This window comes from Cyclopterus lumpus, chromosome 11 (assembly GCF_009769545.1).
Source record: "Cyclopterus lumpus isolate fCycLum1 chromosome 11, fCycLum1.pri, whole genome shotgun sequence".
Lineage (NCBI taxonomy): Eukaryota > Metazoa > Chordata > Actinopteri > Perciformes > Cyclopteridae > Cyclopterus > Cyclopterus lumpus.
Genome location: NC_046976.1, coordinates 13,184,418 through 13,206,857, shown reverse-complemented (window position 1 = coordinate 13,206,857; position 22,440 = coordinate 13,184,418). Strand labels below are relative to the sequence as shown.

Sequence of the window (22,440 nt, the reverse complement as noted above, 5' to 3'; positions counted from 1 at the left end):
TGATTCCCCCCCCCCCCCTGCTATTTAGAGAATAAAACACTGTGTCTCTGAGAATTGCTGCTGTGTGATAGATACCTGAGGCAACAGAGTTCATTATATCACCATTATAACCGCTGGTGGATGCTCGGCTGTTTAACGACTCGCTCTTTAAGGAAGTAAGAGCGGTAGGGTCACAGTGCAGGGAGGGGGAGAGGATGGGGGGGCTCCTCTAAGCACCCCGTGATTCATATCAAACGCACGATAAGTGGCATGTGGCTAAATTAGCGGCTGGATTTAAGCAGGTATAATAGCTCGCCCGGCAGTGCGTAACGAGCCACTGTCTCACTGTGTAGTAATGTGGCCTTGATATCTTTTACATGAACCCACCAATAATAGTCGGGCCGTTTAGCCGGAGCCCATATTCACACCCACAGCGTCTCCACATCAGCACAACACCCACACAAGTCTTCTTCCTGTTTTGTAGACAACATTCCCCCATCCTGAGTCATTGACTACGCTTAGGTTCATTAGTGAAGATAATTCTATTGCAGACAGCGGGTCAGCACATTACATGTCACGGCGACAGGGAGGCACACTGCAGCAGCTAATTATAGCAAAGAAATTCTCATTAGAATATGGAGGGGGGGGGGGTGAATTGTTGTGAAACATGGACCTGGTAAAAGGTTGCATCTCAATGATATACAGTAAGTGAGGATCTGTGGGAGAAAGTACCCTGTGCAATCTGCCTCTGTATATGTTTTGTCACATTTTCACTTTTGTAACTTGCTCCAAGCTGGACATGTGGTGTTCAAGGGCGGGCAAATTGTTTAATAAATGTTTCCCCTGATTTCTAAGACGTTAACATCCCTGCAATCCTCCAACATTATGTTGATACGCTCATATTTTCCCGATCCTGTTCTGGTGTTCTTTCTCCGCCCTTTCCTCCTCTTTTACAGTCCCTCTTCACATTACCCCCCACACACCCTCTGTCACATGTGAGTAATGGCAACACGCATATTCAATACATCACACGCTACTGCACATGCTCAGTAGCGCTTCATTGTATTAATTACTCTCATTGGAAGAGTGATCATCAGCTCCGTCAGAATCCATCATAGCTCGGTTCCCACAGAGACCTAAACCCAGTAAATAATCACCGGTGTCGGTACCAGGACTCCGGCCCCGTCGTTCCCATCGGACACACCAGGGTGAGCCCTAAATACCCAGTGGGGGCAGATCCCACTGAGCCACATTCATCTCTGCCACCAGCTGAGGAAGAAGGTAGCTGGCACTGTTTCAGACCTGTAATGGGTGAGGGTGGGTTTCACCCACAGGTAGTCTAATCCAGGCTCAGCAGACAGGGAATAACGCATTCTGTTTTTTACAACCACCTCTGGAACCGGTGTATGAGTATCTCTGGATTAATCTGTGTGTGATAATAATGGTTTCAAATGAAAAATGAGACATGGAGGCCAAACAAATGTAGAACCTGTAACAAATCAACCACAGTCGTGTTCACAAACATGCCCTGGGTGGTTTCTCAAACTGTGGGATGTTAACTCACCAACTGAAGTTGCACATTAAGACAATGTGGCAAGTTAGTGAAGTCCAATTTTGGCTCCCGTTTCTGATACCTGATATCCATATCCGGATATCTGTTAATATACAAGACTGATCAGATACCAGAGCTCTCCAATTTAAAATCTCTACACTGCGCTGCATGTAAGTCACTGGAATGATGAGGCCAGAGGACGGCTGTGGCACTAAAAACCAAGTCAGCGGTCTTCCATGACTTGAGGAATGATAGCAGAAGCTCAGGATACTATAATGACATGGATGGATACACTGTGGATTGGTAGTATCATGCTTAATAAAATACGGTGCATCACTTCAGTGCTTTGGAAAGAATTTACATTTCTTAGTGAGTTTCCTCTAGTTTGAAACAAACATACAAAATGACCCCAGAAAGCAAACATGTATTGATGTTGGTGTACATTTGATAGTTAAGTTTTTGTATTTTTTGTAAAGATCAGCTAACAAAAATGAATTAAAGATCAAAATGCCTTAATTGATGCGGAGCATTTATTTCACCTGTTATATCGTATTTTTAGTCTTTGCTAAAAAGACTTGACCCACATGCATGTCAAGGATAGGTTGGGGATCTTCTATATTCTTGTTGTCGTCAACAAGCCCCATGACCCACAGTTGTGTGGGCGACTGTGGGTCAGTGGTTAGCAGGTCTGTCTTTCAATCAGGGGGTTGGTGGTTCAATCCCCACCCTAGTTGATGTGTCCTTGAGCAAGACACTTAACCCTGAGTTGTTCCCTGTAGCTGTGTCTACAGTGTATGAATGGATAAAAGCATCAGCTAAATGACATGACATGACATGACATGACATGACATGACATGTAATGTAAAAAACATCCCAACCATAATAACGTTAGTGTGACTCAATACTTTCTGACTTCCTTGGCCTCTCTATGGCTCTCAGTTTCAAGCCAATTTTCTCAAGACGTAAATCTAAATAAGACTGAATACTTTCCTAAAGCAGCTTGGTAATGTAGTTTTTAGTGGGATTGACTGAATATGAAACACAATGCCCATGTTGATGTTTTTAATAGCTTTTGGACAACAATGTTTGCCACTGAGGAACAAGCTAGCTGCACCAGCTCATTGTTAGTTTGGTCTTTTCATGGGATTAAAGTTATTAAAGCGCCAGGCTTTTGCATTTGAATATATATATATATATATATATATATATATATATATGAATATATATTTTAAAGGCAGTGTGAACCCTAACATAAGACAATGAGGGTTTACACCACTTACCTGGTGAAGAGAAGATCGTTTTTGAAGCAGTTCAGGACTGCAGCAGCATTCAAATACAAACCAAAAATGAAAAGACTGACTCTCAATATACACGCCTCTAGTTGTCCAGAGCACAGCAACTCTGTGATGGCCTCATCTTGCTCTGTTTAGAGCTCTCTTCATGGCCAATTGACCTGACAGCTCACTCCTGTCTCTCTTGCTAATTGAACAGAGAAGGAATGAGAGAGAGGAAGAGAAAGGGAAAGAGGAACAGAGAGACTGATAAAATGAGGACGACTGAGGAGGAAGGAACGATGTGAAAGAGGACGACTGAGAGGAGAGAAGCGAGGGGTGGTGTAGCATGCAAGGCCTCATTGATTAGGTGGCGAGCGGTGCAATGTTTCTCTCCTGACACTTACACGCATTAAAGCTACATAAACACCCATAATTGGTTCGTTTAGAGCGGAGTGGAGGGAAACAGCACGCACTCACACACACACACACACACACACACACACACACACACACACACACACACACACACACACACACACACAATCATTGTCTGTATGTGTGTGTGAGGAATATAGAGGAGGTAAATGAAACGCTCATAAAAAGGCATCAAAAGCTTGCAGAGTGGTTGGTAAGGGTAGAAATATGCCTATGAATGTGTGTGTGTATGTGTGTGTTTGTCACATGTCCCACTGCTGTACTAAGCAGGAATGATAAAACCATCCTGAGAGACTTGGTATGACAATAACACTCACTTCAGGGAGAAGAAGAAATAGGAGGGATGCTGCTGACTGTGACAAATTAGCTCCTAAATATCGAGGTTGCCGATTGGCTGCGGACGTCAGGAGGGAGAGATACGGTTGGCTGGCTGAGTTGATGGATAGTTATTATGCCATTCTAATAAAAGAAGATGCAACTTCGGGGCTTTGCAGTTCAATGCTAGTTGTGGAGCGCTGGTCAGCACTGTCAAATGGGATCCTGCAAAGTGTGTGTCCTCATCTTTGCATGTGTGCAATTCTGTCTACGTTCTGGAGCACACCATAATACACAAATGTGTTAAAGCAAAAAGACACAATGAGAAAATTAGACAGTTGTAAGAGCTGTGCATCCTGCAGCACTGATGTCAGTCAGTCTATTTATGTTCCTGGATGACAGTTTGTGCGAGAGGCAATATTCAGGGTGTTCCCTCCATCCCGTAACGCCATATCCATCAGGTCATAAGACCCCCTGACAGGGTGCAACTGGAACTACCTCCTCCTGCCCCACCCCAGAGGGCTGTGTCATTGGCTGAATGGAGCGCTCCCTGGACGTGGAATGATGGGATCCCTCGTTCTTGGCTGTCATCTCTAATCCAACACTCTCACCCACACAGCTGAATCTTCATCTCTCTCTCATGCTGTGCACCGAATGCACACACACGCACACACATGCACAAACTTTCTCCAGCTCTCTCCCCACACCCTGGGCCATAAATAAATTTACATTCACTGCCAATTCAGATGCTGTATCAACTTCGCTGAATCTACATATCGTTGACGTGTCCAGGTGCTAAGTCACCATTATGTCTCTCTTCAACACTCACACAGACACACACACACACAGGGGACGGGCCAGGCAGGTCACAGTGGCCCCAGAGCACTGGACTGTGCTAAGCAGGTAAATATAGCGAGGACAGGCTTTATTAGAATAGAAAAAGCTCTGTTACTGTCACTGGTAAGCATGACCGATTGGAATGGATCTTTACCTCCATGGCCAGCGTCCAACAGTCGTCCTCAGCTATTCTGAATAGCCTCAACACTTCTGGGTTGTGTCTTTTCTGAATCAATCCTAGAAGAACAAATGCCTCATAAGACCATGTTTCCCTAAAACCGAGGGATCTGGGATGTGGTGTGTGTACATGAATGTGAACCCTCTTTAATGTATTACTAATGTTCTCGGTCTATGAAAAAGGAGTATGTGAATGTCATGTCTTCCTAATGTAACTGCCCAGCAGATTACAGCCTTCTTGCCTCCAAATCAATACCATAGAGTGGGTGAAAAATAAGGCTAGTTTCATCTCAAATCACCTCAGCATTTACCCTGCACACACACACACACACACACACACACACACACACACACACACACACACACACACACACACTCGCACAGACACTGTATGTTCACTATCGCGTTCAAATGTAAAGTGGCTATGACCAAATGGAGAAAAAAAGGGTAGAAATAAAAAGACGATGCAAGAGATGTGGAGCCCATGGTTGTGTAATCTCTCTGGCCTTCTCATCGCCACTGAGCCCTACACACAAAGAACCATCCATCCTCAACCCTCTAAAGCTCATTGATCCCATTAACATCCAGGCGTAGTAAAGATGCCCCTCTTCCCCTCACATCGCCGAACACTCACTCCATAACTGGGATCAATATTGATTATCATCTTTAAACTGTCTGCCTGTGGCCATGTGCTTCAGGAGCCGCTATATCCTAAAGGTATGAGGTTTGGGGAAACAAAAACGGGCTATGATGACTTTTTCATTTGGTTTTTTTTGTGTCAAATGGAAATGGAGCATGAGAACAGTAAAAGAAAGAAGAATGTCAGGGAGATAGCAAGATATGGATATTAGAGGCAATTTCGAGATTAGATTAGCTTTTTAGTTCATAAATGAAGCCTTGAATCTCTGTTTGTGTATTTTCTGTCTGAATTGTTCATTCTGAACTCGTCATTAGCCGACGACTGCACACTTTCGCCACCAAAGGCACGAACATATCAGCATCAGTGTCCAGCTCCTTTCGGTCCTCCTTCATCCCACTCTTCCACCACACATATATGACTCCATCCCGTCAATCATGCCTCTCAGATAGCCCCATGATCGCAATCGACACTCAAATGATGGAAGTGAATAAAACGCATTACTGACAGTCAGCGTGAGTCATGGCCGAACATTACAAGTTGCGTCTGGCCCACCGCCGTTCATCCCTCAGCTGTGCTTTATGATGGGGAGACCTGGTCGGGTTCCCATTGCCTTTCAGCGCCAATCTCCATCAATCCACCACACCTACAGACACCTCCCTTTTACTTAATACATCTCGAGTCTTCAGACATACTAACCGCTTTTATCCAAGTGGTTGGAGAGTTTTTAGTTGTGGGGTTTGGGCGAGGGCTGTTGGTGTCTGGAGTTGCAAATGTGGTTGTTGTAATAAACCAGATGAGCTGCTACTTTTCTGTTTTTGAATTAAACACCCATTGTCACTCTCTGGAACTTGGGACTACTTATTTCTCACACTTGTGAAGACCTGTGGGCAGCCATTTTACTGCCGCTGTCCATACTCCCCACCTATCTATACTAACCACTGCCTAAACAACTCTTTACCTAATGTAAACTAAGCCAGGCCAGTGAGTCACCGGCCATCTTAGACCTCCTCCTAACTGGTCCTGTCCCCATAAACCCAGTGCAGAGAGAGAGGAGTGTTTACAGAAACACAGGAGCGGCTCACCTCTGATCTGCCCTGCGATAGCGGAAAAAAGAAAAGACAGCGAGGGAAGGAGGGAGAAGGACAGAGAGGAAAGGAGACGCCAGGGGTTACATGATTGCAGGACAAACTCATAAAAGTTCCATTAACCCACGAGGAGTTAAAGAGGCCCTGTTTTCATCCAGCAGACAGCCGTCACAAACAGAGCATCACCATAAACTGTCCTCCTTCCTTTCCTCCATCTTTCTCTTGATCTCTACAGCCCTCGCTCCCACAGTCTCTTTGTCTTGTTCCCCTTCAAGCCTCAGTTCATTTCTCTTTTTTTAAATATTTTACTCATTTCTTCCTTCCAGTGGACCAGCACAGACATTGTAAACATAAATCTATAAACAAGGACTCCGTCCTACTTAAGCTCTCCCACTCTTCTTCTCTGTCTTTCCCACCCCCTCCTCCCCCTCAGCTGACCAAAACTGGACTCCCTCCTTAAAACCACGCTCCCCCCTTAATCTGGGTTCCTAGTTTGTGAGTCACAACCTACAGACGCCAACGGTCTCTCCGCGTCAGTCTGTCTGTCTTATTAAAGCGGCTCGCCATTTATCTATGTCTATTCACTAACTGCGTTCAGGTTGATCTGATAAGAGAACTTTGCACCAAACCTGTCTTTTGTGTGAGGATATTTGTTGATTTATGTGGAAATCTGAGATTGCATTGTTTTAATTGTGTTGCCATCTCGGGTATTGAGCTCATATCTGCCCTTGTGTCCACTGTAAATCCACATTTTCTTGCGCTTATATATATCATTGCAACATAACAGCTATTCTTTAATTGATTCCCAGCAAACAACTGTGGCCTTGAAACAAAATGCCAGGAGAGACCCGAAAAACACGACTTTCGTGAACGGCAAAAGCTGAAACTTAACTGTGTTTTACTGATTAGTAATTCCAATAATAAATGCAATATTTCTATATAATGCAACATTTCTATATTTCTAGTTTTATTTTGAGAAGTATTTCTAGTTTTACTTTGAGAAATACTCCAGATCAAGCAATCATAAAAGAAAAACATGTTTCTCAACTTCAGCTTAATTTACCAATGAAGTTGACTCTATCACACACTAACACCAATTCATGCAAGTAAATATAACTCTAACAATTTAATATGCAAGGGCTTATTACTAAAAAACCTCATTGAATATGAAGGGTTCTATATGCTGTTAAAAATAAAACACATTAATGTAAGATGCTTTATACCATTCTATAATAAAACAGATGCAGTAAAATAGGATCATCAAGATGAATAATTATGCAATCTGGTTTATCATTTAAACCCAAATCCTTTAGCCAAACATGTAATCGTATTATATATCTTGAAACCATACGTTTGACGTACTTTAATCCCACAGATTTGTGAAATAATTCTGTCCGGCATGTTTGTGGAGACATTATGAACACTGACCTCAGACACACACGCTGTTGACCCTCTACCTTGTCTGTTTCTACAGTTTTATAGTTTTAGGGAGGTCGGCTTCCAGCCAAACAGTGCGAGTGTTCTTTGAAATCATCCATTAAGGCACTAAGCACAGGCTCTTAGCTCATCTTCTGATGCTCTCGCTATCTGGTACCACTATCTCTTCTGCTCCCTTTCCCATGCTGTAACCTTACCTCCCAAAGTTATCTTGCCTCAACACACACACAAACACACGCATGTACATGATAGTTCCTGCTTGGAAGGCACTTGTGTCCAAATGCACCTCTTTCTGAGTTATACCACAAAAACATCTTTGTCTTAAATCTAGGACCCTTTGTTTAAAAAATGGCAGAGGTAGACAGAACAAGCCTTTTAATTGAATTGTCTTTTTTGTACGTATATATTTAGCTTTGTTGGATGGATATCATTGCAAGGAGTTTGATTTTAATTGACTATGACTGCATTTGTAATCGTTCACCATCCATCAATTATCTGTAACATGCGTATCCTATTCAGGGTCGCTGGGAGCTGGAGCCCAGTTGACATTGGGCGAAAGCAGGGTACACCGTGGACAAATAGTGTAATTATTGTCTATTGGATATTAAATAAAACAACAACAAAAAACACTCTCTCTTGGAAACTGATCTTAATTGTTCCATATGCATGTTGTGCTAAAAGGCTGAGGCAAAAGCTAACCGATCCCAGGAAAAGTCATCATCCTGAACACTTGCAAATCCCTGAAATATAAAGAAGCCAGCTGATCCCAAGTTTAATATTGAAAAATTACTATAAATTCATACTGGTTAGTATCTTCGAACATCCCCAGTATAAAATAAGCAACAGAGCTGCTAACATTTGTCACACATTCCACCACATATTAAATAGTTTTCCTCCCACCTGCCTGTTTACTAAACCTCTCCTGTCTTTTCAGATCCTCCCACAGCATCAGCTCTCATTCCCCTCACCTGGCCTGCACGCCCATCTCACCTATAGCACATCCCCTCATCGGTGCCTCACTGTTTAAGCCCTTCACTTGCACTTGTTCCCAGCTAGATTGCAGAGATTCAGTATAAAAAGCAGTTTTATTTATTCAAGCAATGTTTAAAAATATTAGGCTACTGTTATTATTCAATGGTGTATTTATAATTTAATTATTAACTAATATGAATCCTGTAAAAATATATATTTTCTTATCAAGTTTTACAAAACAGAAAAAAACTAAACATATCTGCCCTAAAAGGTACACCAGTAACTAGAGGCTGCAGCTGCATGCCGCAGAGGTTGTTGAGGTGCAAGTGACCTCTGCAACTCTCACTGCCACATGGAGACACGTGAACTGTGTTTTTTTATTGAGAGAAAATTACTTTGAGCACCAGTCTCAGACGGTCATAGCCAACCAAAAGCAGATATGTTACTGTGAGGCAAAGTATTAAAGGAGTAAAGTTAAAAAAAGGAATATTGAATTATCGTAGTTTTTTATTTTCACCACGTCATGTATAACAAGACATACATACATTATTAAAACACCAAAGGAATGATCCTGTCCCAAGCTTTATGATCCATACAGTGGTTGATCCCTGTAACCGTGTTCAAAGTGGTTTCCGCTGTCATAGCAATTAACAGCTAGCTAGGTGAAGGGATAGTTTACAGAATAGACTCACACTTGCGGTGCAATATGCAGGGCTAACAATCCCCGCTATAACCCCTCAGTAGAATATTGCACTAAATAAATACAGCAAAGACATTGCCTTACATGTACGCTATTAAATACAACTCCTGACCAGAGTGGAGCAGAGTACCAAGTTGTATCAACAGCTGACCTAACAAACTGAGAAAGGACATCTCAAGCAGCTCTATAGCCAACTACAAAAACACACACAACTACTAAAGGCAGGCAAGACATGAAGAAACAAGAGAGCAGTGCAAGTAAAGTCTGGCTGTCCTTAATAGCCCACAACCAGCCAAACAGACTGGAATATCTCAACAGTAATATCAGTATTATTAGAAGTGTAAGTCACGGTTATTAGTCACATGACTTGTTAGGAACTTGTCAGTGTGACATCAACCACGCTCTTTTCCTAACTAATCTGTTTCGCTGCTGTTGGGTTGTAGTGGATTTTATATGCACTTGCACATGTTAATAAGAAGTTTATGTTTTAAATTAATACATAAAGAAAGATATAATTAATTTGGGATATTATGAGGAATATTCTGGAGGAATGTATTATGAAACATAAGAGAGGATCACTGTTTTATTATTCTGTTTTAATGACAAATGTAATGTGATGTATGATGCATGAGAATGAATGAATGTTTTATTGTTTAGACAATAGTTAAAATGGATGCCGATTGAAACCTAATGTGTTGCTTTTATTCTGAAGGCAGGATAGTGGGTTTTATTCTGAAGGGGAACTTACTGTCCAGTGTGAGCTTTGACCTCGCCAGCTTATCAATTGGCTTAGCGAACAGAACGGCGACATCCTTTGAACTGACCAATAGAACTAACCTTTAGGTGTAAATTAATTTGCATGACCAGACTAACGACCGAGCATTTGTTCTGGGGAGACATGGTTCTACTGGTCTGGAGACTCGAGACAGCCCCGGTCTGTTGCTCCTTGGGAGCTGCAGTCCGTCTGTGGAGAGTTCCTCCTTTCTGGCCCCACGATCGTGAACGCTACATGAGTATTATCTTTGCCATTAAATATTGTTAAACTTAACTCATTGAATCCTGAATTTCCTGCAGCCACGGGACCCGGAGCTTTGAACACAAATCGGACACTGCCTAAACTTCATGAGAAAACAAAAGTTTATTTTTAAAAGCCATTATGCATGTAAGGATGGCATATTGACAAGCTGTCCTTAATACGTCCAAAACTGACGCTGAAAGGGTACGTAGGTCATAGTTTGACGCTTAGGGCCACTGACCTAGTGTCTGTATTTGACAAGTTGAGAGTGAGAATATGTTGGACAGGAACACCATTTAATCCATTGGTTTTGGGTTTTGGAAAAATGTGAGAAAAAATAACATCACCTTCCAAACTCAATAAATGCAGAGTGTCATTCCTACTACAGCCTCATGCACATCGTGTCACAACGTATCCTCATACATCTAATGAAAAATTGACTCCCCATTTTTAGACCGGGATAAATATTTTCACAAAAAACTACTTTTTTGATTTAGGCAACACAATCAAGTTTAGGAAAACATCTTAAAATACTTGTCTGCCCAGTGTTGGTTTTTCGCCGTCTTCATACTTCTTGGCTAATACTTCCTGGTTCATAATGACTTTGATTACATACAAATTGTTGTTGAGGGCCTGTGGGATATCTATGAATTACAGCACATTCATGTTCGTACAAAGCTGTAAGAGAAACGCCTGTAGGTCAACATGCAAAACAAATACACAGGACTGATGCCAGGCACATGCTTAGCTACAGAGTGGACTATTACAGATATTAATATTATTGAGAAAAACGTTTCAGGTCAATGTTCTGTCTATATCCTTATTATCAGGTCACTACATCAGTTCAGCTGTGCATACTTTCCAAATGTAAGCTATTCATGTTCAGTTCAAATCACCAAACGGCAGCATTCAGTGGTCAGCGGGAGGACTCAGCACTTCCCCCCATGTTTAGAGGGGATGCTGTGGGAGTCCGAAGGGCAGGGGGGGGGGGGGGGGGGGGGGAGGGGGGGGGGACTGAGAAACAGAGTGAAGGGTGAGCCCAGACACCCAAGTCCCCCAGGAGAGGACCAGTAGGCTAGGTGTGACAGTCCTGGGACTTGTGCATAATGAGGATACATCACTGTAGCAATGAGGTGCTCTATCACAGGCACACACACAGCAGTCAAAGGCCTCCACACAGCAGACACAGATGGAGACGTCACATTCAAACCTCTGAGCTGATCACATCATGGCAAAGGACGTCAAATAAGCCTCAAACTCAGCCCAATTCCCCCTGTAAAAGGCACCGTGCGGCATTGTGAGCGATGCGGGTGCAGAGCGGCTGTGGGAACCGGCTGGTTCGCATCCTCCCCCGAGTGTTGGACGGTTCTCTGGGAAAGAAGGGGTACAAGTTTTCCTGTCGCCGTTGCGGAGCAGTAAAGCGGCGAGCGGGCAGTAAAATAAAATGAGGTGTGGAGAGAGTTGGACTGATCTGCAAAGCCATGCCGCGAGGGTCGTAAAATAATAACACTCCGTCGTAAAACAAAGTGCTTATTAAATCATGTTAAACAATATCGCACGATATGGTGCGGAGCGCGTGAGCAGTTCCACCAAAAAAAAATTATATATTTTTTTAAAACGCTCTCATAAGCAACTGAAAAATCAAATGGCATTTAATAAGTTGATCATCATCACAACGCTGAGTCAGACTTTGGGGAGGGCTTGGTGGCTGAGCTCCTCCCAGCGCTATCAATAAAGTGACACTTGACCATTATGGCCATTACTTGGACTTTAAGGGACGATTGTACATCAGAAGAGCAGGAGATTGCAACCTTCCTGCTGGTGGTTATTCATCTCTGTGTGGTGATGAGAACAACATACAAAACAATGCACAAGAGCATGAGTTCACACAATGTGTAAGTCTATATTATACAGCAGCAAGTGAAATATTGTGATTTAAACCAAAGTAATGACATTGGGAAACTTTGGTCGGTGACTGCATATATACATACACACACACACACACACACACACACACACACACACGGACACAGACACACACTCACACACACACACACACACACACACACACACACACACACACACACAACATATTCATACCACGATCAGTGGAATTGATGACTGATAAAGGAGTGAAAGCTTGTGAGGACTGTAACGTGAGGTTGCATGTGAATCTAATGACAGGCGACATGCAGTTCAGGAAGAGAGAGCCTGAGCTGTTCCTAGTTAATACATTATTACTATACCAACTATGTAAATGTAATAGATTAAGTAAATGTGCACAAAAGCATCTGCTAAATTAATTGAATGTATACATTCAATTAATTTAGCAGATGCTTTTGTGCAAATTTATATAGCTACAGTGTATGAATTACTTATATCTTTATCACATAATTAGTTAGAGGAAAATGCCTTTCTGCTTTCCTCTTCCTCTGACTTTAGCCATTACACAAATTATTTTCCTGCACCTAAACAATTATATTTCAAAGGCTTTTGTTTTAACAAAGAGTACTCATATAAGTTACGTGAATGACAAGCTGTATTTTCCACTGCTAACTGCTGTAAACTGAATATTAAATACATTTAAACAGGCAGTTAAATCACAAAAGGAATAAGAGCTGCTGATCTTTAGATTGCTTCAATACTCGATGGCTATCATGGATCAGCACTACAAGAAATAATGGCCAAACAAAGGCAAAGTGACATTGCATTAGGATGTTAGGTTGAGGTGCTGTTCTCATTAAATGTACTCATACATTACATGTATAGCACATTGATATTTTTGAATTGTCTGTCACTCTCTGTCCTCTGTCTCGTGTTTGTGGTCTGGCAAATAAAGACAAAAACACCACAATTTAATTTTTGAAAAAAAGCAGATCTGTTTAAAAAAAAAATGTTTTCTTTATACTTCTCTTTTGATGACACATACTCCAAAACCGAAATTGGTAATTGTCTCTGCTTATGACCATGCATTCAAATATATGAGGCCTCCTCACATGTAAATGTGATTGTGGTGTTATCAGGGTAACAGACAACTTCAGTGTCAAGTGTCCTTCCCATCAATCAAGACAGAGGAAATACTTCCGCCTGGAGAAAGAAAAAATCCTTTTAAAAGTAAAAGCGAAATGCGAAGATGAACAATTTGGGAAAACTAGGAGGGAACATTAACATGGCTCCCTGACACAATCTGTAAATCAACATTTTGAATCAGGGTCATAATCCATATGATGCTAAACACCTGCATGCTCTACGCCTCTGTACATTGGGCTGTTTTCTAAGCAATGGTTCAAGTCTGGAATCCACCATATATTCCATAACCAACTGATCTTCAACTTCCCAATATTTTGGAAAATTATCCCTTCATATATTCATAAATGATATCTTAAAAAACGTTGCTATCCTCTATAGGTTTCTAAAAACCAACAATGAGCCAAGAAAAATAAAGGTACACTGAAATTCTTAAAGATCATGCTCTCTCTGTTGCAACATAAGAAGTCCAATCTTTGCGTGTCTGTGTTTTTTTTAATATATTTTAAACTATAATGAAAACCTTGTATCCGCTGTGCCAGTCTCAAATGGCTTTAAGAACTAATGATGGCAAAGAGGATAAAAATGAGGAGGGATCAACACTGCGATCCAAATAAGGTTCCCCCAGGAGACTGTTCTGGTTCACCACCCATCATCCCAACAGCTGTTTTACAAGAAATGACAGTATAGCCAACCCTGTCCCCTTCATTTCCATATAATCAATGAAGGATCAAACTGCTTTCCTATATTTACAACGTGTGTGTTATTGTCTGCACAACGCTTTGTAACTGAATCTACTTGATACATAAAGGAACATTGTCCTGCACTCATTCCAGTATAGTGCCCGACAGCACACTGACATCTTTGTTGTTACCACAGGCCAACAATTGGAATATGCTATGCAGCTCAATTCCTGCTCAAGAGAGGGAGAATAAAAGGAGAGTGGGTATCAATCATCCTTTAAATCTCATGAACCTTGTCCTGAATTAATAACAGTAATTATTAATAATGTATTATAGCGATAACCCTAAAAAGCTATATATCATTACACATTTAGTGAAAAGTAAGACTATACTTTTGAACAGCAAAATAACTTAGGTTCAATGAGGGCCTGCATGGTTTAGTGCAAATTCTGACCAAATGGAAGAATGTCAAGGCTAAAAATAGTCTCGCTATAGTGCAGACAAATGATTGCATGTCATGGAAAGTGGTGCTGCTCCCGACATGCTTTAATATCAACGTTCTTGAAAGGACTTGCTAAAGGATTGTTTCCCCCATCTTTCAAAATATGATAAAAGCTTTAATAATGTCAGACCATTTAGTTTTCAGCAACACACACATGAATACACTGCATGCGTCTGATTACATTAAACCTCAACTATACTCTCAGTAAAAATATATGTAACATAAGAAAGTGATTGTTTGTTACAAGCTTAAAGTTGACAAAATACTGCAGGACATAGACTGCTGCAGAGACAGTTCCATCTTGGAAATAAAAAATAAATATATATGTATACAGTATATCAGATAGCTCAACACTTTAAGGAATAAACTATGACTCAATGTTTTGGAGCTATATATTGATATATATATACTGGATAATAGGCACTATTACCTTATATTGATAATCAATAGCCAAAAGAGGAATTGTAATTATCTTTTTATTTCTTTTAAAACTGACCATTTTACTGACTTTATGTTACGGGAGGATGTGGTGACTGACTAGTTTCCATTGGGAAACTGAATATGAAGCATCCAACTTTATTCTCTGAATAGCTGATAGACTGTGAAGAAAGACTTGAGCATGTTTTGTACATATTTACCTCTTCAGTGCCCCCAGCAGCAAGGTGTAAGGGCAACAGGCTTGTTAGTGGCCTCACAACTGTTTAAGAGCTCCTGGAGCAGACCACGTTAATTGGGAGGGGAGTTTAGTGCAGGACAGCATTGATTTGTGTTATTATGTTGGTTACTTTGTGTCGCATGCATTATGATTCCTCCTGCACACAAATATTTACTTTAATGCCAAATGTGTATGCCGAAATGTAATGTTTTTTTTAGTTTCTATTTCACGCCCACATGGAAGCTTCCAACCTGCAGCACGGATCTATAAAAAACCGTTAGTTCCGCCGCTCTGTTCCCACGTCACACCTGACAGTAACAAATGCCACATGAATATTTCAGAAAGTACCGGCACCATCTGTGAGTGTAACCATTACTTTGTATTATGTTCTCTTTCCTCTCTATTTCCCTTTACTGTACACCAACACATTCACAAGTCCGACCTGAAACAGTTAAGGCTCATCCGTCCGCCATGCAGCTATACATCACATTACATTTATTCAAAGCGACTTACAATATCGTTTCGCCTCGGCCTAAATACAGTCTTGCTGAGTTTAAATGCAATGGACATAAGAAGGATTTCAATGGGTTTTGGTAGTCATTATGAACTGTAATAATTAACCACTTTGTGCTGTTAAGAGATATGATTGTGAAGTTAAAAGGTATTCAAACCATATACTGTATATGCACTGCATGCAGTTTGATGAGGTTGGATAAAATGTCAAATAACCCGACAATAAACCAGATTTGCTGGATTTGTCGACACAAATATGCATATTGTTTTGTATGTTCATGGAATCCTGTAACATTTAATTAATCATACCCTCCCTGCAGCACAACATTTTGAGTTTGTTTGGATTAAAGATCTTAATTTTCACATTGTATTGGCATGAATGTGCGCAGAAACACGCAGAAACCTCTTCGGCTCCGCTTGAATTGAACAACTGAAAAAGAGGATGTTTTTAATACCCTGAATCCATCCTACTGTTTTTGTTGTTCGTGTATATCACATAAGCACGTATAGCAGCCGGCCCATTTTCCAGCTGCATAGCTGTCTCCGGTGCACCGTAAATAAGGTTGATAAAGACGCTGCCGAAAACGACTTTCACGCGTCCCCCGATTGATTTAACGTGACCCCCGTTTCCAAATGATATTGGAAGCCTATTTAAACAGATGAAGGCTTAAATGGTCTTGCTTGTATGCGCATTAATCTCCCATTCATCATCATTACTGTGTGATTGGTCCGTCCACGCCTCCGCCAACCCCTTCCGTTCCGACAAGGGCCTGTAAATTAGGATGTAATCCAATTTAAACAACGGTAGCAGCAGCCAAAGATCCATTTGTTTTTTTTTCCTTTCTTTTTTCAATCTGCTGTCGGTAGACAGCTGCAATGCACCGCCCCTTATCAAAATGCTTTGTGTATAGTTGTGGGAGCTAGGGAGCTCTGAGCCAATTCCCACTAATAGGATCTTATACGGCTGATGTAATTGGTGTTATGTGCGCAATCTATGAGCCCATCATATCTCGAAACTCAGTCATACGCAATCTTTCAGCGATTAAATGGCATGTTGATGCTGGATTAGGCCGCTGAGGATTCAGCCATATAGTTGATGCAGCGAAGAGAGATGGAGATCCATATGCGTGGCTGGGTAAATGTGGTTGTAATGTGCCTCACTTTAATGTGTCATTCTGGCACAGTGCGGCGCAGGTTTAGAAGATGACCTTATAGTGCTGCTCCCGTGTAACCAAATAAAATGTCTGCTCCAAGCTTTGGAAATAACCCTCTATGAAACCAGACGTTTGCAGAGACTATGCATTTTGAATATTCAGCTATCCTGATCCGTTCATCTTTATTTTATGGTAGGATTTTATTATGCGCAAACCAAAGTCATTTTCCTGCGTGACCCGTGTCCCTATCAGGCTTAAAGACACAGGCTGATAGTTTACATAAATCTGCCTTGTGGTTTCGCCCCGACCCGAGCGCCTTAAACGGTGTATTATTCCAAACATATGCATTTTAATCAGCTCGGTCACACTTACAAGAACTCCAGTTAATAAGGCCATCAATCAAACCCGTGTGCTGGAGGGAGTAGGGGGAGCTCATCGGTGCGGTGCGTGTGGGTGCAGTACTGTCTGATTAGGATAAACCTTTTTACCTCAAAGCATCAGCAATAGAGTGACTTTATATATTTTTGGTATCTGGTTTTCCATTTTGGGACGGAGATGTCGTGTGCATGAAGAACATAACATGTAAATGTGCTTTGCTTTGGTATTTAGGAAGCTTTCGTCTAAAAATGTGTACTTTTGAGAAGAAGGAAACAGTAGTAAACCTGCTTGTTAGATTATAAACAATTACGCAACATTGCCAATAATGTTTTTGCAGGTGGATTTAAGGCCCACGCTAAATGGCAGCTATATTTCTTGTGATCTCTTATCGACGATGTATAAAAAACCTTTTAATCGTGAGGTGTCTGTTTCTCTGCGGGCCACATCACCTCGCCAATCCTGTTAGTCTTTTAATTTGCTCAGCTCCGGTCAAACGCAGCCAATTAAGGTCCTGGTGATTGGTGGCGTGTCCCTCCGAATCATCGATCTCTTTGCATTTCCAATATTTTCAGACGACTAATTCTGTGTTGTCTATTAAGTGTTCGGGGAGAAAATATGAGTGGCTTTAACGGAGCCCGGGGACCACTTAACTGTCACGTTCAATCTAGCGGTCCCACCAGGAGATATGGGGGCACACTCTGGTGTGTTGACACCGACCACTTGAGAAAGAAAATTAGTGTTATTATTGTAAGGGAGGTGGAAGAGAGGGATGGTGGGGGTGGTAGACCTATAGTAGAGTATAGAAAATCCTCAATAACCTGCACACGAAATAAAATGACCTTAAAGAGTGTTGGATTTAGATTTTATTTATTTATTTTATTCTGTTGTCTTGGGTGAAAGTATAACATTTAGAAAGATTTTCTTTTTTATTCTCAATTTCTTAACCCTGCATTCAGGCTTAAATAAATCATTAAAAAATGTTTAGGAACATTAATTTGCTCAATTGATTCGTTGACAGTGTTTATTACAAATTAAACGTTAAGGACAACCCAGTCAAAAAAACAAAACAATCCAAAAAAAACTAAACATATTAAATCAGTTGTTAGTCCGCTTCCTTCACAAAATGCCACCAAACTGGCGCCACTTCAGCAGTGCAAGGCAAGAAAAATATTTAAAAAGAAGCCGACAGCCATATATTAATCACATTTTCATCATGTATAAGAAGTGTTTCCTAAGTCATTGGGGGAAGAACTGAGAGGGTTTGATGGGCTTAAAGATATTAACTTGTTTCCCCCCCCCCCCTTCATTTTGATTGTCCACTCTCTGCCTCTCTCCATCTTCCTCTGGGTCCTTCTTCTTCTTCTTCTTCTTCTTCTTCTTCTTCTTCTTCTTCTTCTTCTTCTTCTTCTTCTTCTTCTTCTTCTTCTTCTCTCCCCCTCTCGTCAAACCGCGCGGGCTGTAATCCGTTCCCCCGGCGCCTTGTTACTTTTCGGCAGTAACGATCTCTTCCTGGTATTATCATTAATTCAACACTCAAAATTCACCGGGTCGTACATATACATCACTTACTAATTTCACTAGCATCTGCACATTTCAACCCGGGCCGCCGCGGAGGGGCCCGGTGTGGAGAGCTGCTTCATAATGAGACGGCCGCATTCTGTTAACAAATCCCCTTGTTAAAAAGAGAGACGGAAAGCATCATTCTCGCGTAACAATACATGGAGGTGGGTTTGGACGCGTAAAGAGACCACGCGTAATGATAACAAGCTTAACTCAATCCATCAAGCACATTTAACCGTCTCTCACACATCAAATTAATCTTCTAAAAATCAAATCTGCTTTTCTGTCCATGTGTCTTCATATTTCAGCCACTGTCCTGGCTCTGCAATGGGATACATATTTTTCAGTATAGGCTAATGGGGAGATCCGTTGAGCGTCAGTTGAAGATCTGGCCAATTATCTTGTCCCAAGTTTAAGATGGCTTCCACTGCTTACAGGCTACCTCTTCATGCTGTTTCAGTCTTGATCATATAATATGTTAGGTTAAAAAGCGTATGGTAAAGGCTTAAATAGAACAAATCATGGTTTGTTTTGTTTTTTTATCTGGTCAGAGGCACTTCTTCCCTCTGGTCTAATGTCACAGGTGAGGATTTGCTGAGCACTGAAGGCGTGAAAGTGACGAAAGCGTCAGTCCTGCTAGTTGGGGAGCAAGCGAAGTCCGAACCGGAGGGCCTGGTTGAGATACCGTTGGATTGGCTTGAGTGACAGGCCAGACAGGAGCAGGGGCTTCCCCCGGGACCGAGGCCGTGGGTCGGACCCGGGTACAGGGAGGGATGTCTGAAGGCGCACAGGAGCTCCGGCCTCTGGTAGGGATGCGACAGCATTCGGAAACTGTCAAGGGAGCGCAGGGGGTTGGAGAAAGGGGTGGCGGCCGGAACCGTGCCAGCTCCGACACCGAGGTGGGAGTAATAAGGTAGCGGCAGGTGGGATGGGAAGGGGTAGGGCAGGTTCCCCGTGGCCGCCGCGTGGCTCATCATGTAGGTGTAGAAGGCCGGGTCGGCAGGGTGAGGCCAAGTCATGGCCAGACGCTGGCGCTTGTCTTTCATCCTGCGATTCTGAAACCACACCTATAGGACCGAGACACACCGAGTCAAATATTAACCACAACCCCCACTGATCCAAAGACAAACCACAATAACAAAAGAAGATATGGAGATACAGTTCCGCTTTTACGCATGAATAAGAATTTGTTTTTTTTGTGTTGATTTTAATTCTTAACAAGCCTAATACAATCTGTAAGTTGTTAGTTGTGCCATTGTGTCAGTTGAAGAAATAGGCCTATATATGTATTTCATTATATATATATTAGAGACAACGTAATCCTACCTTGATTGTGGTTTCAGGTAGGTTTAAGGAGGCCGCCAGTTCGCATCTCCGCGGCCTGGACACGTAGTTCTCCCTGTAAAATTCCTTCTCCAGCCTTCCGATTTGCTCTCGGGTGAACGCTGTCCGGTACCGGCGAATCTGATCCGCTGCATAGGACAGAGAGCCCGGGCCCTGGACAATGCTACCCGGGTCGGCACCAGTCTCACTCTGGTGACCCGGAGAATCCCCATTTCGACCTGAATCAGTATGCAGAATAATTACTCAGATATAATTATCATACAGTTCAAAACAGTCAGCAGAATAATTTAAATTGAAGAGCATCGCATTTAATTTAAGTTATTTTCTTAATTTCAATGTCATTGTTTGTGTTTCACTTTTATTATTAACGGCCTTCCTGACACACAACACCAGTCCTCTTTTAGTCGAGTCTTAAAAAACAACCTGCTAATATTATTTATTGTTGTTATTATTTTCCACAGTATATTGATACGAATGACTCATACTTTTAGTAGACTAACATTATAAATTATCAGGTTATATTTTTGTCATTCGTTTGACACTTTGCCATCTTTTTTTCGGTTTGAGGCAAACAACAACTTAAAATATGCATTTATTTATATTAATATGACTATCTGTTCACATAATTTCGATGTAGGCTATAACACATTTGAAACAAACGGTCTTCGGTCTTTGCACCTTGAAGATGCCAGAGAGACATCCCCACATCCATACACGTTGGCGGCCTTCCCTTCACGTTTTGCGTGTGGTTTACATAGAAATCCTGCATTTTTCCTTATGCAATAAGTATACATATAGGCTGATTTACTTTAAGTGACTCATTATCAGATTCATGGGGGGAAATTATTGGTTAGACTGTGGGTGTCACCTCAGCGTGTTTCCAGCCAAACTGGTCACTTGACAGAACTGCTGTAAGGCAGCGACTGCAGTTATCGCCTGTTGTTATTGAGGCTACAGTGTATTTCGTTCAGGAAATATTCAACATTTATAATTAATTTTACATTTCTAGATACGAAAAACATTTGCTTAAAGGTCCGTGCGTATAGTGACATTTTTGAGAGGCACAATCCACGTTTGCGTTCAATCAACTTCATTAGCACAAGCATGCAGAAAAGCCGCAGTGGCATTCAGCTCCCAGCCTACCTTTAGCTGTCGGGTAGTCCATGCTTTCAGGCGTGCAGCTGACATCAATTTCCTCATAGAAGTCTGACTCGGTGTCTGAGCTGCTGCCGTCTTTGTGGGGATGATCACTCCGGTGTTTATCTCCGGAGGAAGACCTGCCAACTGGCCTCATATCGGCGCGTATATTCCTCGGTGCGCTCTCCTCCATCACCACCTCCGCTCTGCGGGAGTAGGGCGCAGCGCCGGGGCTCAGACAGCTCCTGTGGCCCGGCTTCCCCTGTGGTTCTCGCACGGGGCTGCCGATGACTCCCGACAAATTGGAGCCGCTCTTGCCAAGCTGACCTCCCTCTGCCAGCATCACCATCTCCTCTCTGCTTTCCATCACAAGCACGATTTGGAAAACCTCGACTTCGCGGGAGAGTGCAAGCCGTGAAAACCAAGGCGATGATTTTCAGGTTGGAGGGGTGTGAGCGTGTGTGAGTTTGTGTGTGTGTGTGTATGTGTGGTGACAACACGGGTGGGGGTGGGGGTTGAGTCCCAAGAAGAAGGAGAGGCTTCTGGAAAAGAGGGGATGCAATCCGGTCTGACCCTGACAGAAGAGCGCTGCAAAGTGCGCAGAGGGAGCTCTTGGAGGGATCACCATTTACCCTCTCTCTCTTTCTCCAGAGCTGTCATTCTTAATAGGCCAGCCGTCATGACGCCCCCCCCCCCCCACACACACACCCTCTCCCTCTACCCTTCCCAGTGACGACACGCATTGATTGGATATGGGTAAACACGGAGCAATGGCAGCGTTGAGATTGAGGCTGGGGGTGTCCGAAGGCATTTATCTATCTATCTATCTATCTATCTATCTATCTATCTATCTATCTATCTATCTATCTATCTATCTATCTATCTATCTATCTATCTATCTATCTATCTATCTATCTATCTATCTATCTATCTATCTATCTATCTATCTATCTATCTATCTATCTATCTATCTATCTATCTATCTATCTATCTATCTATCTATCTATCTATCTATCTATCTATCTGACAAAGCATAAATAAAATAAATACAATTTTCCGTTCACAATTT

At 42.1% G+C, this 22,440-nt stretch overlaps 1 protein-coding gene across 1 annotated transcript; it reads right to left on the bottom strand.

Annotated features, from left to right (window-relative positions):
* Positions 1-18,219: 18,219 nt before the first annotated feature.
* On the bottom strand, positions 18,220-22,035 carry evx1 (even-skipped homeobox 1). Its single transcript, XM_034545155.1, has 3 exons — positions 21,378-22,035; positions 20,217-20,452; positions 18,220-19,957 (listed from the first exon to the last, which is right to left on the bottom strand). The coding sequence occupies exons 1-3, from the start codon at positions 21,736-21,738 to the stop codon at positions 19,430-19,432; spliced, it is 1,125 nt and encodes a 374-aa protein (XP_034401046.1). The 5' UTR covers positions 21,739-22,035; the 3' UTR covers positions 18,220-19,429.
* Between the last annotated feature and the right edge of the window lie 405 nt (positions 22,036-22,440).

What these genes read in the sequence shown, in the direction of transcription:
- evx1 (XM_034545155.1), bottom strand. Translation starts at nt 21,738, where the DNA reads ATGGAAAGCAGAGAGGAGATGGTGATGCTGGCAGAGGGAGGTCAGCTT. An exon ending in GGACTACCCGACAGCTAAAG is followed by an intron (nt 20,453 to 21,377) that starts GTAGGCTGGGAG and finishes ATACTGATTCAG; the next exon opens with GTCGAAATGGGGATTCTCCG. An exon ending in TACCTGAAACCACAATCAAG is followed by an intron (nt 19,958 to 20,216) that starts GTAGGATTACGT and finishes TCGGTCCTATAG; the next exon opens with GTGTGGTTTCAGAATCGCAG.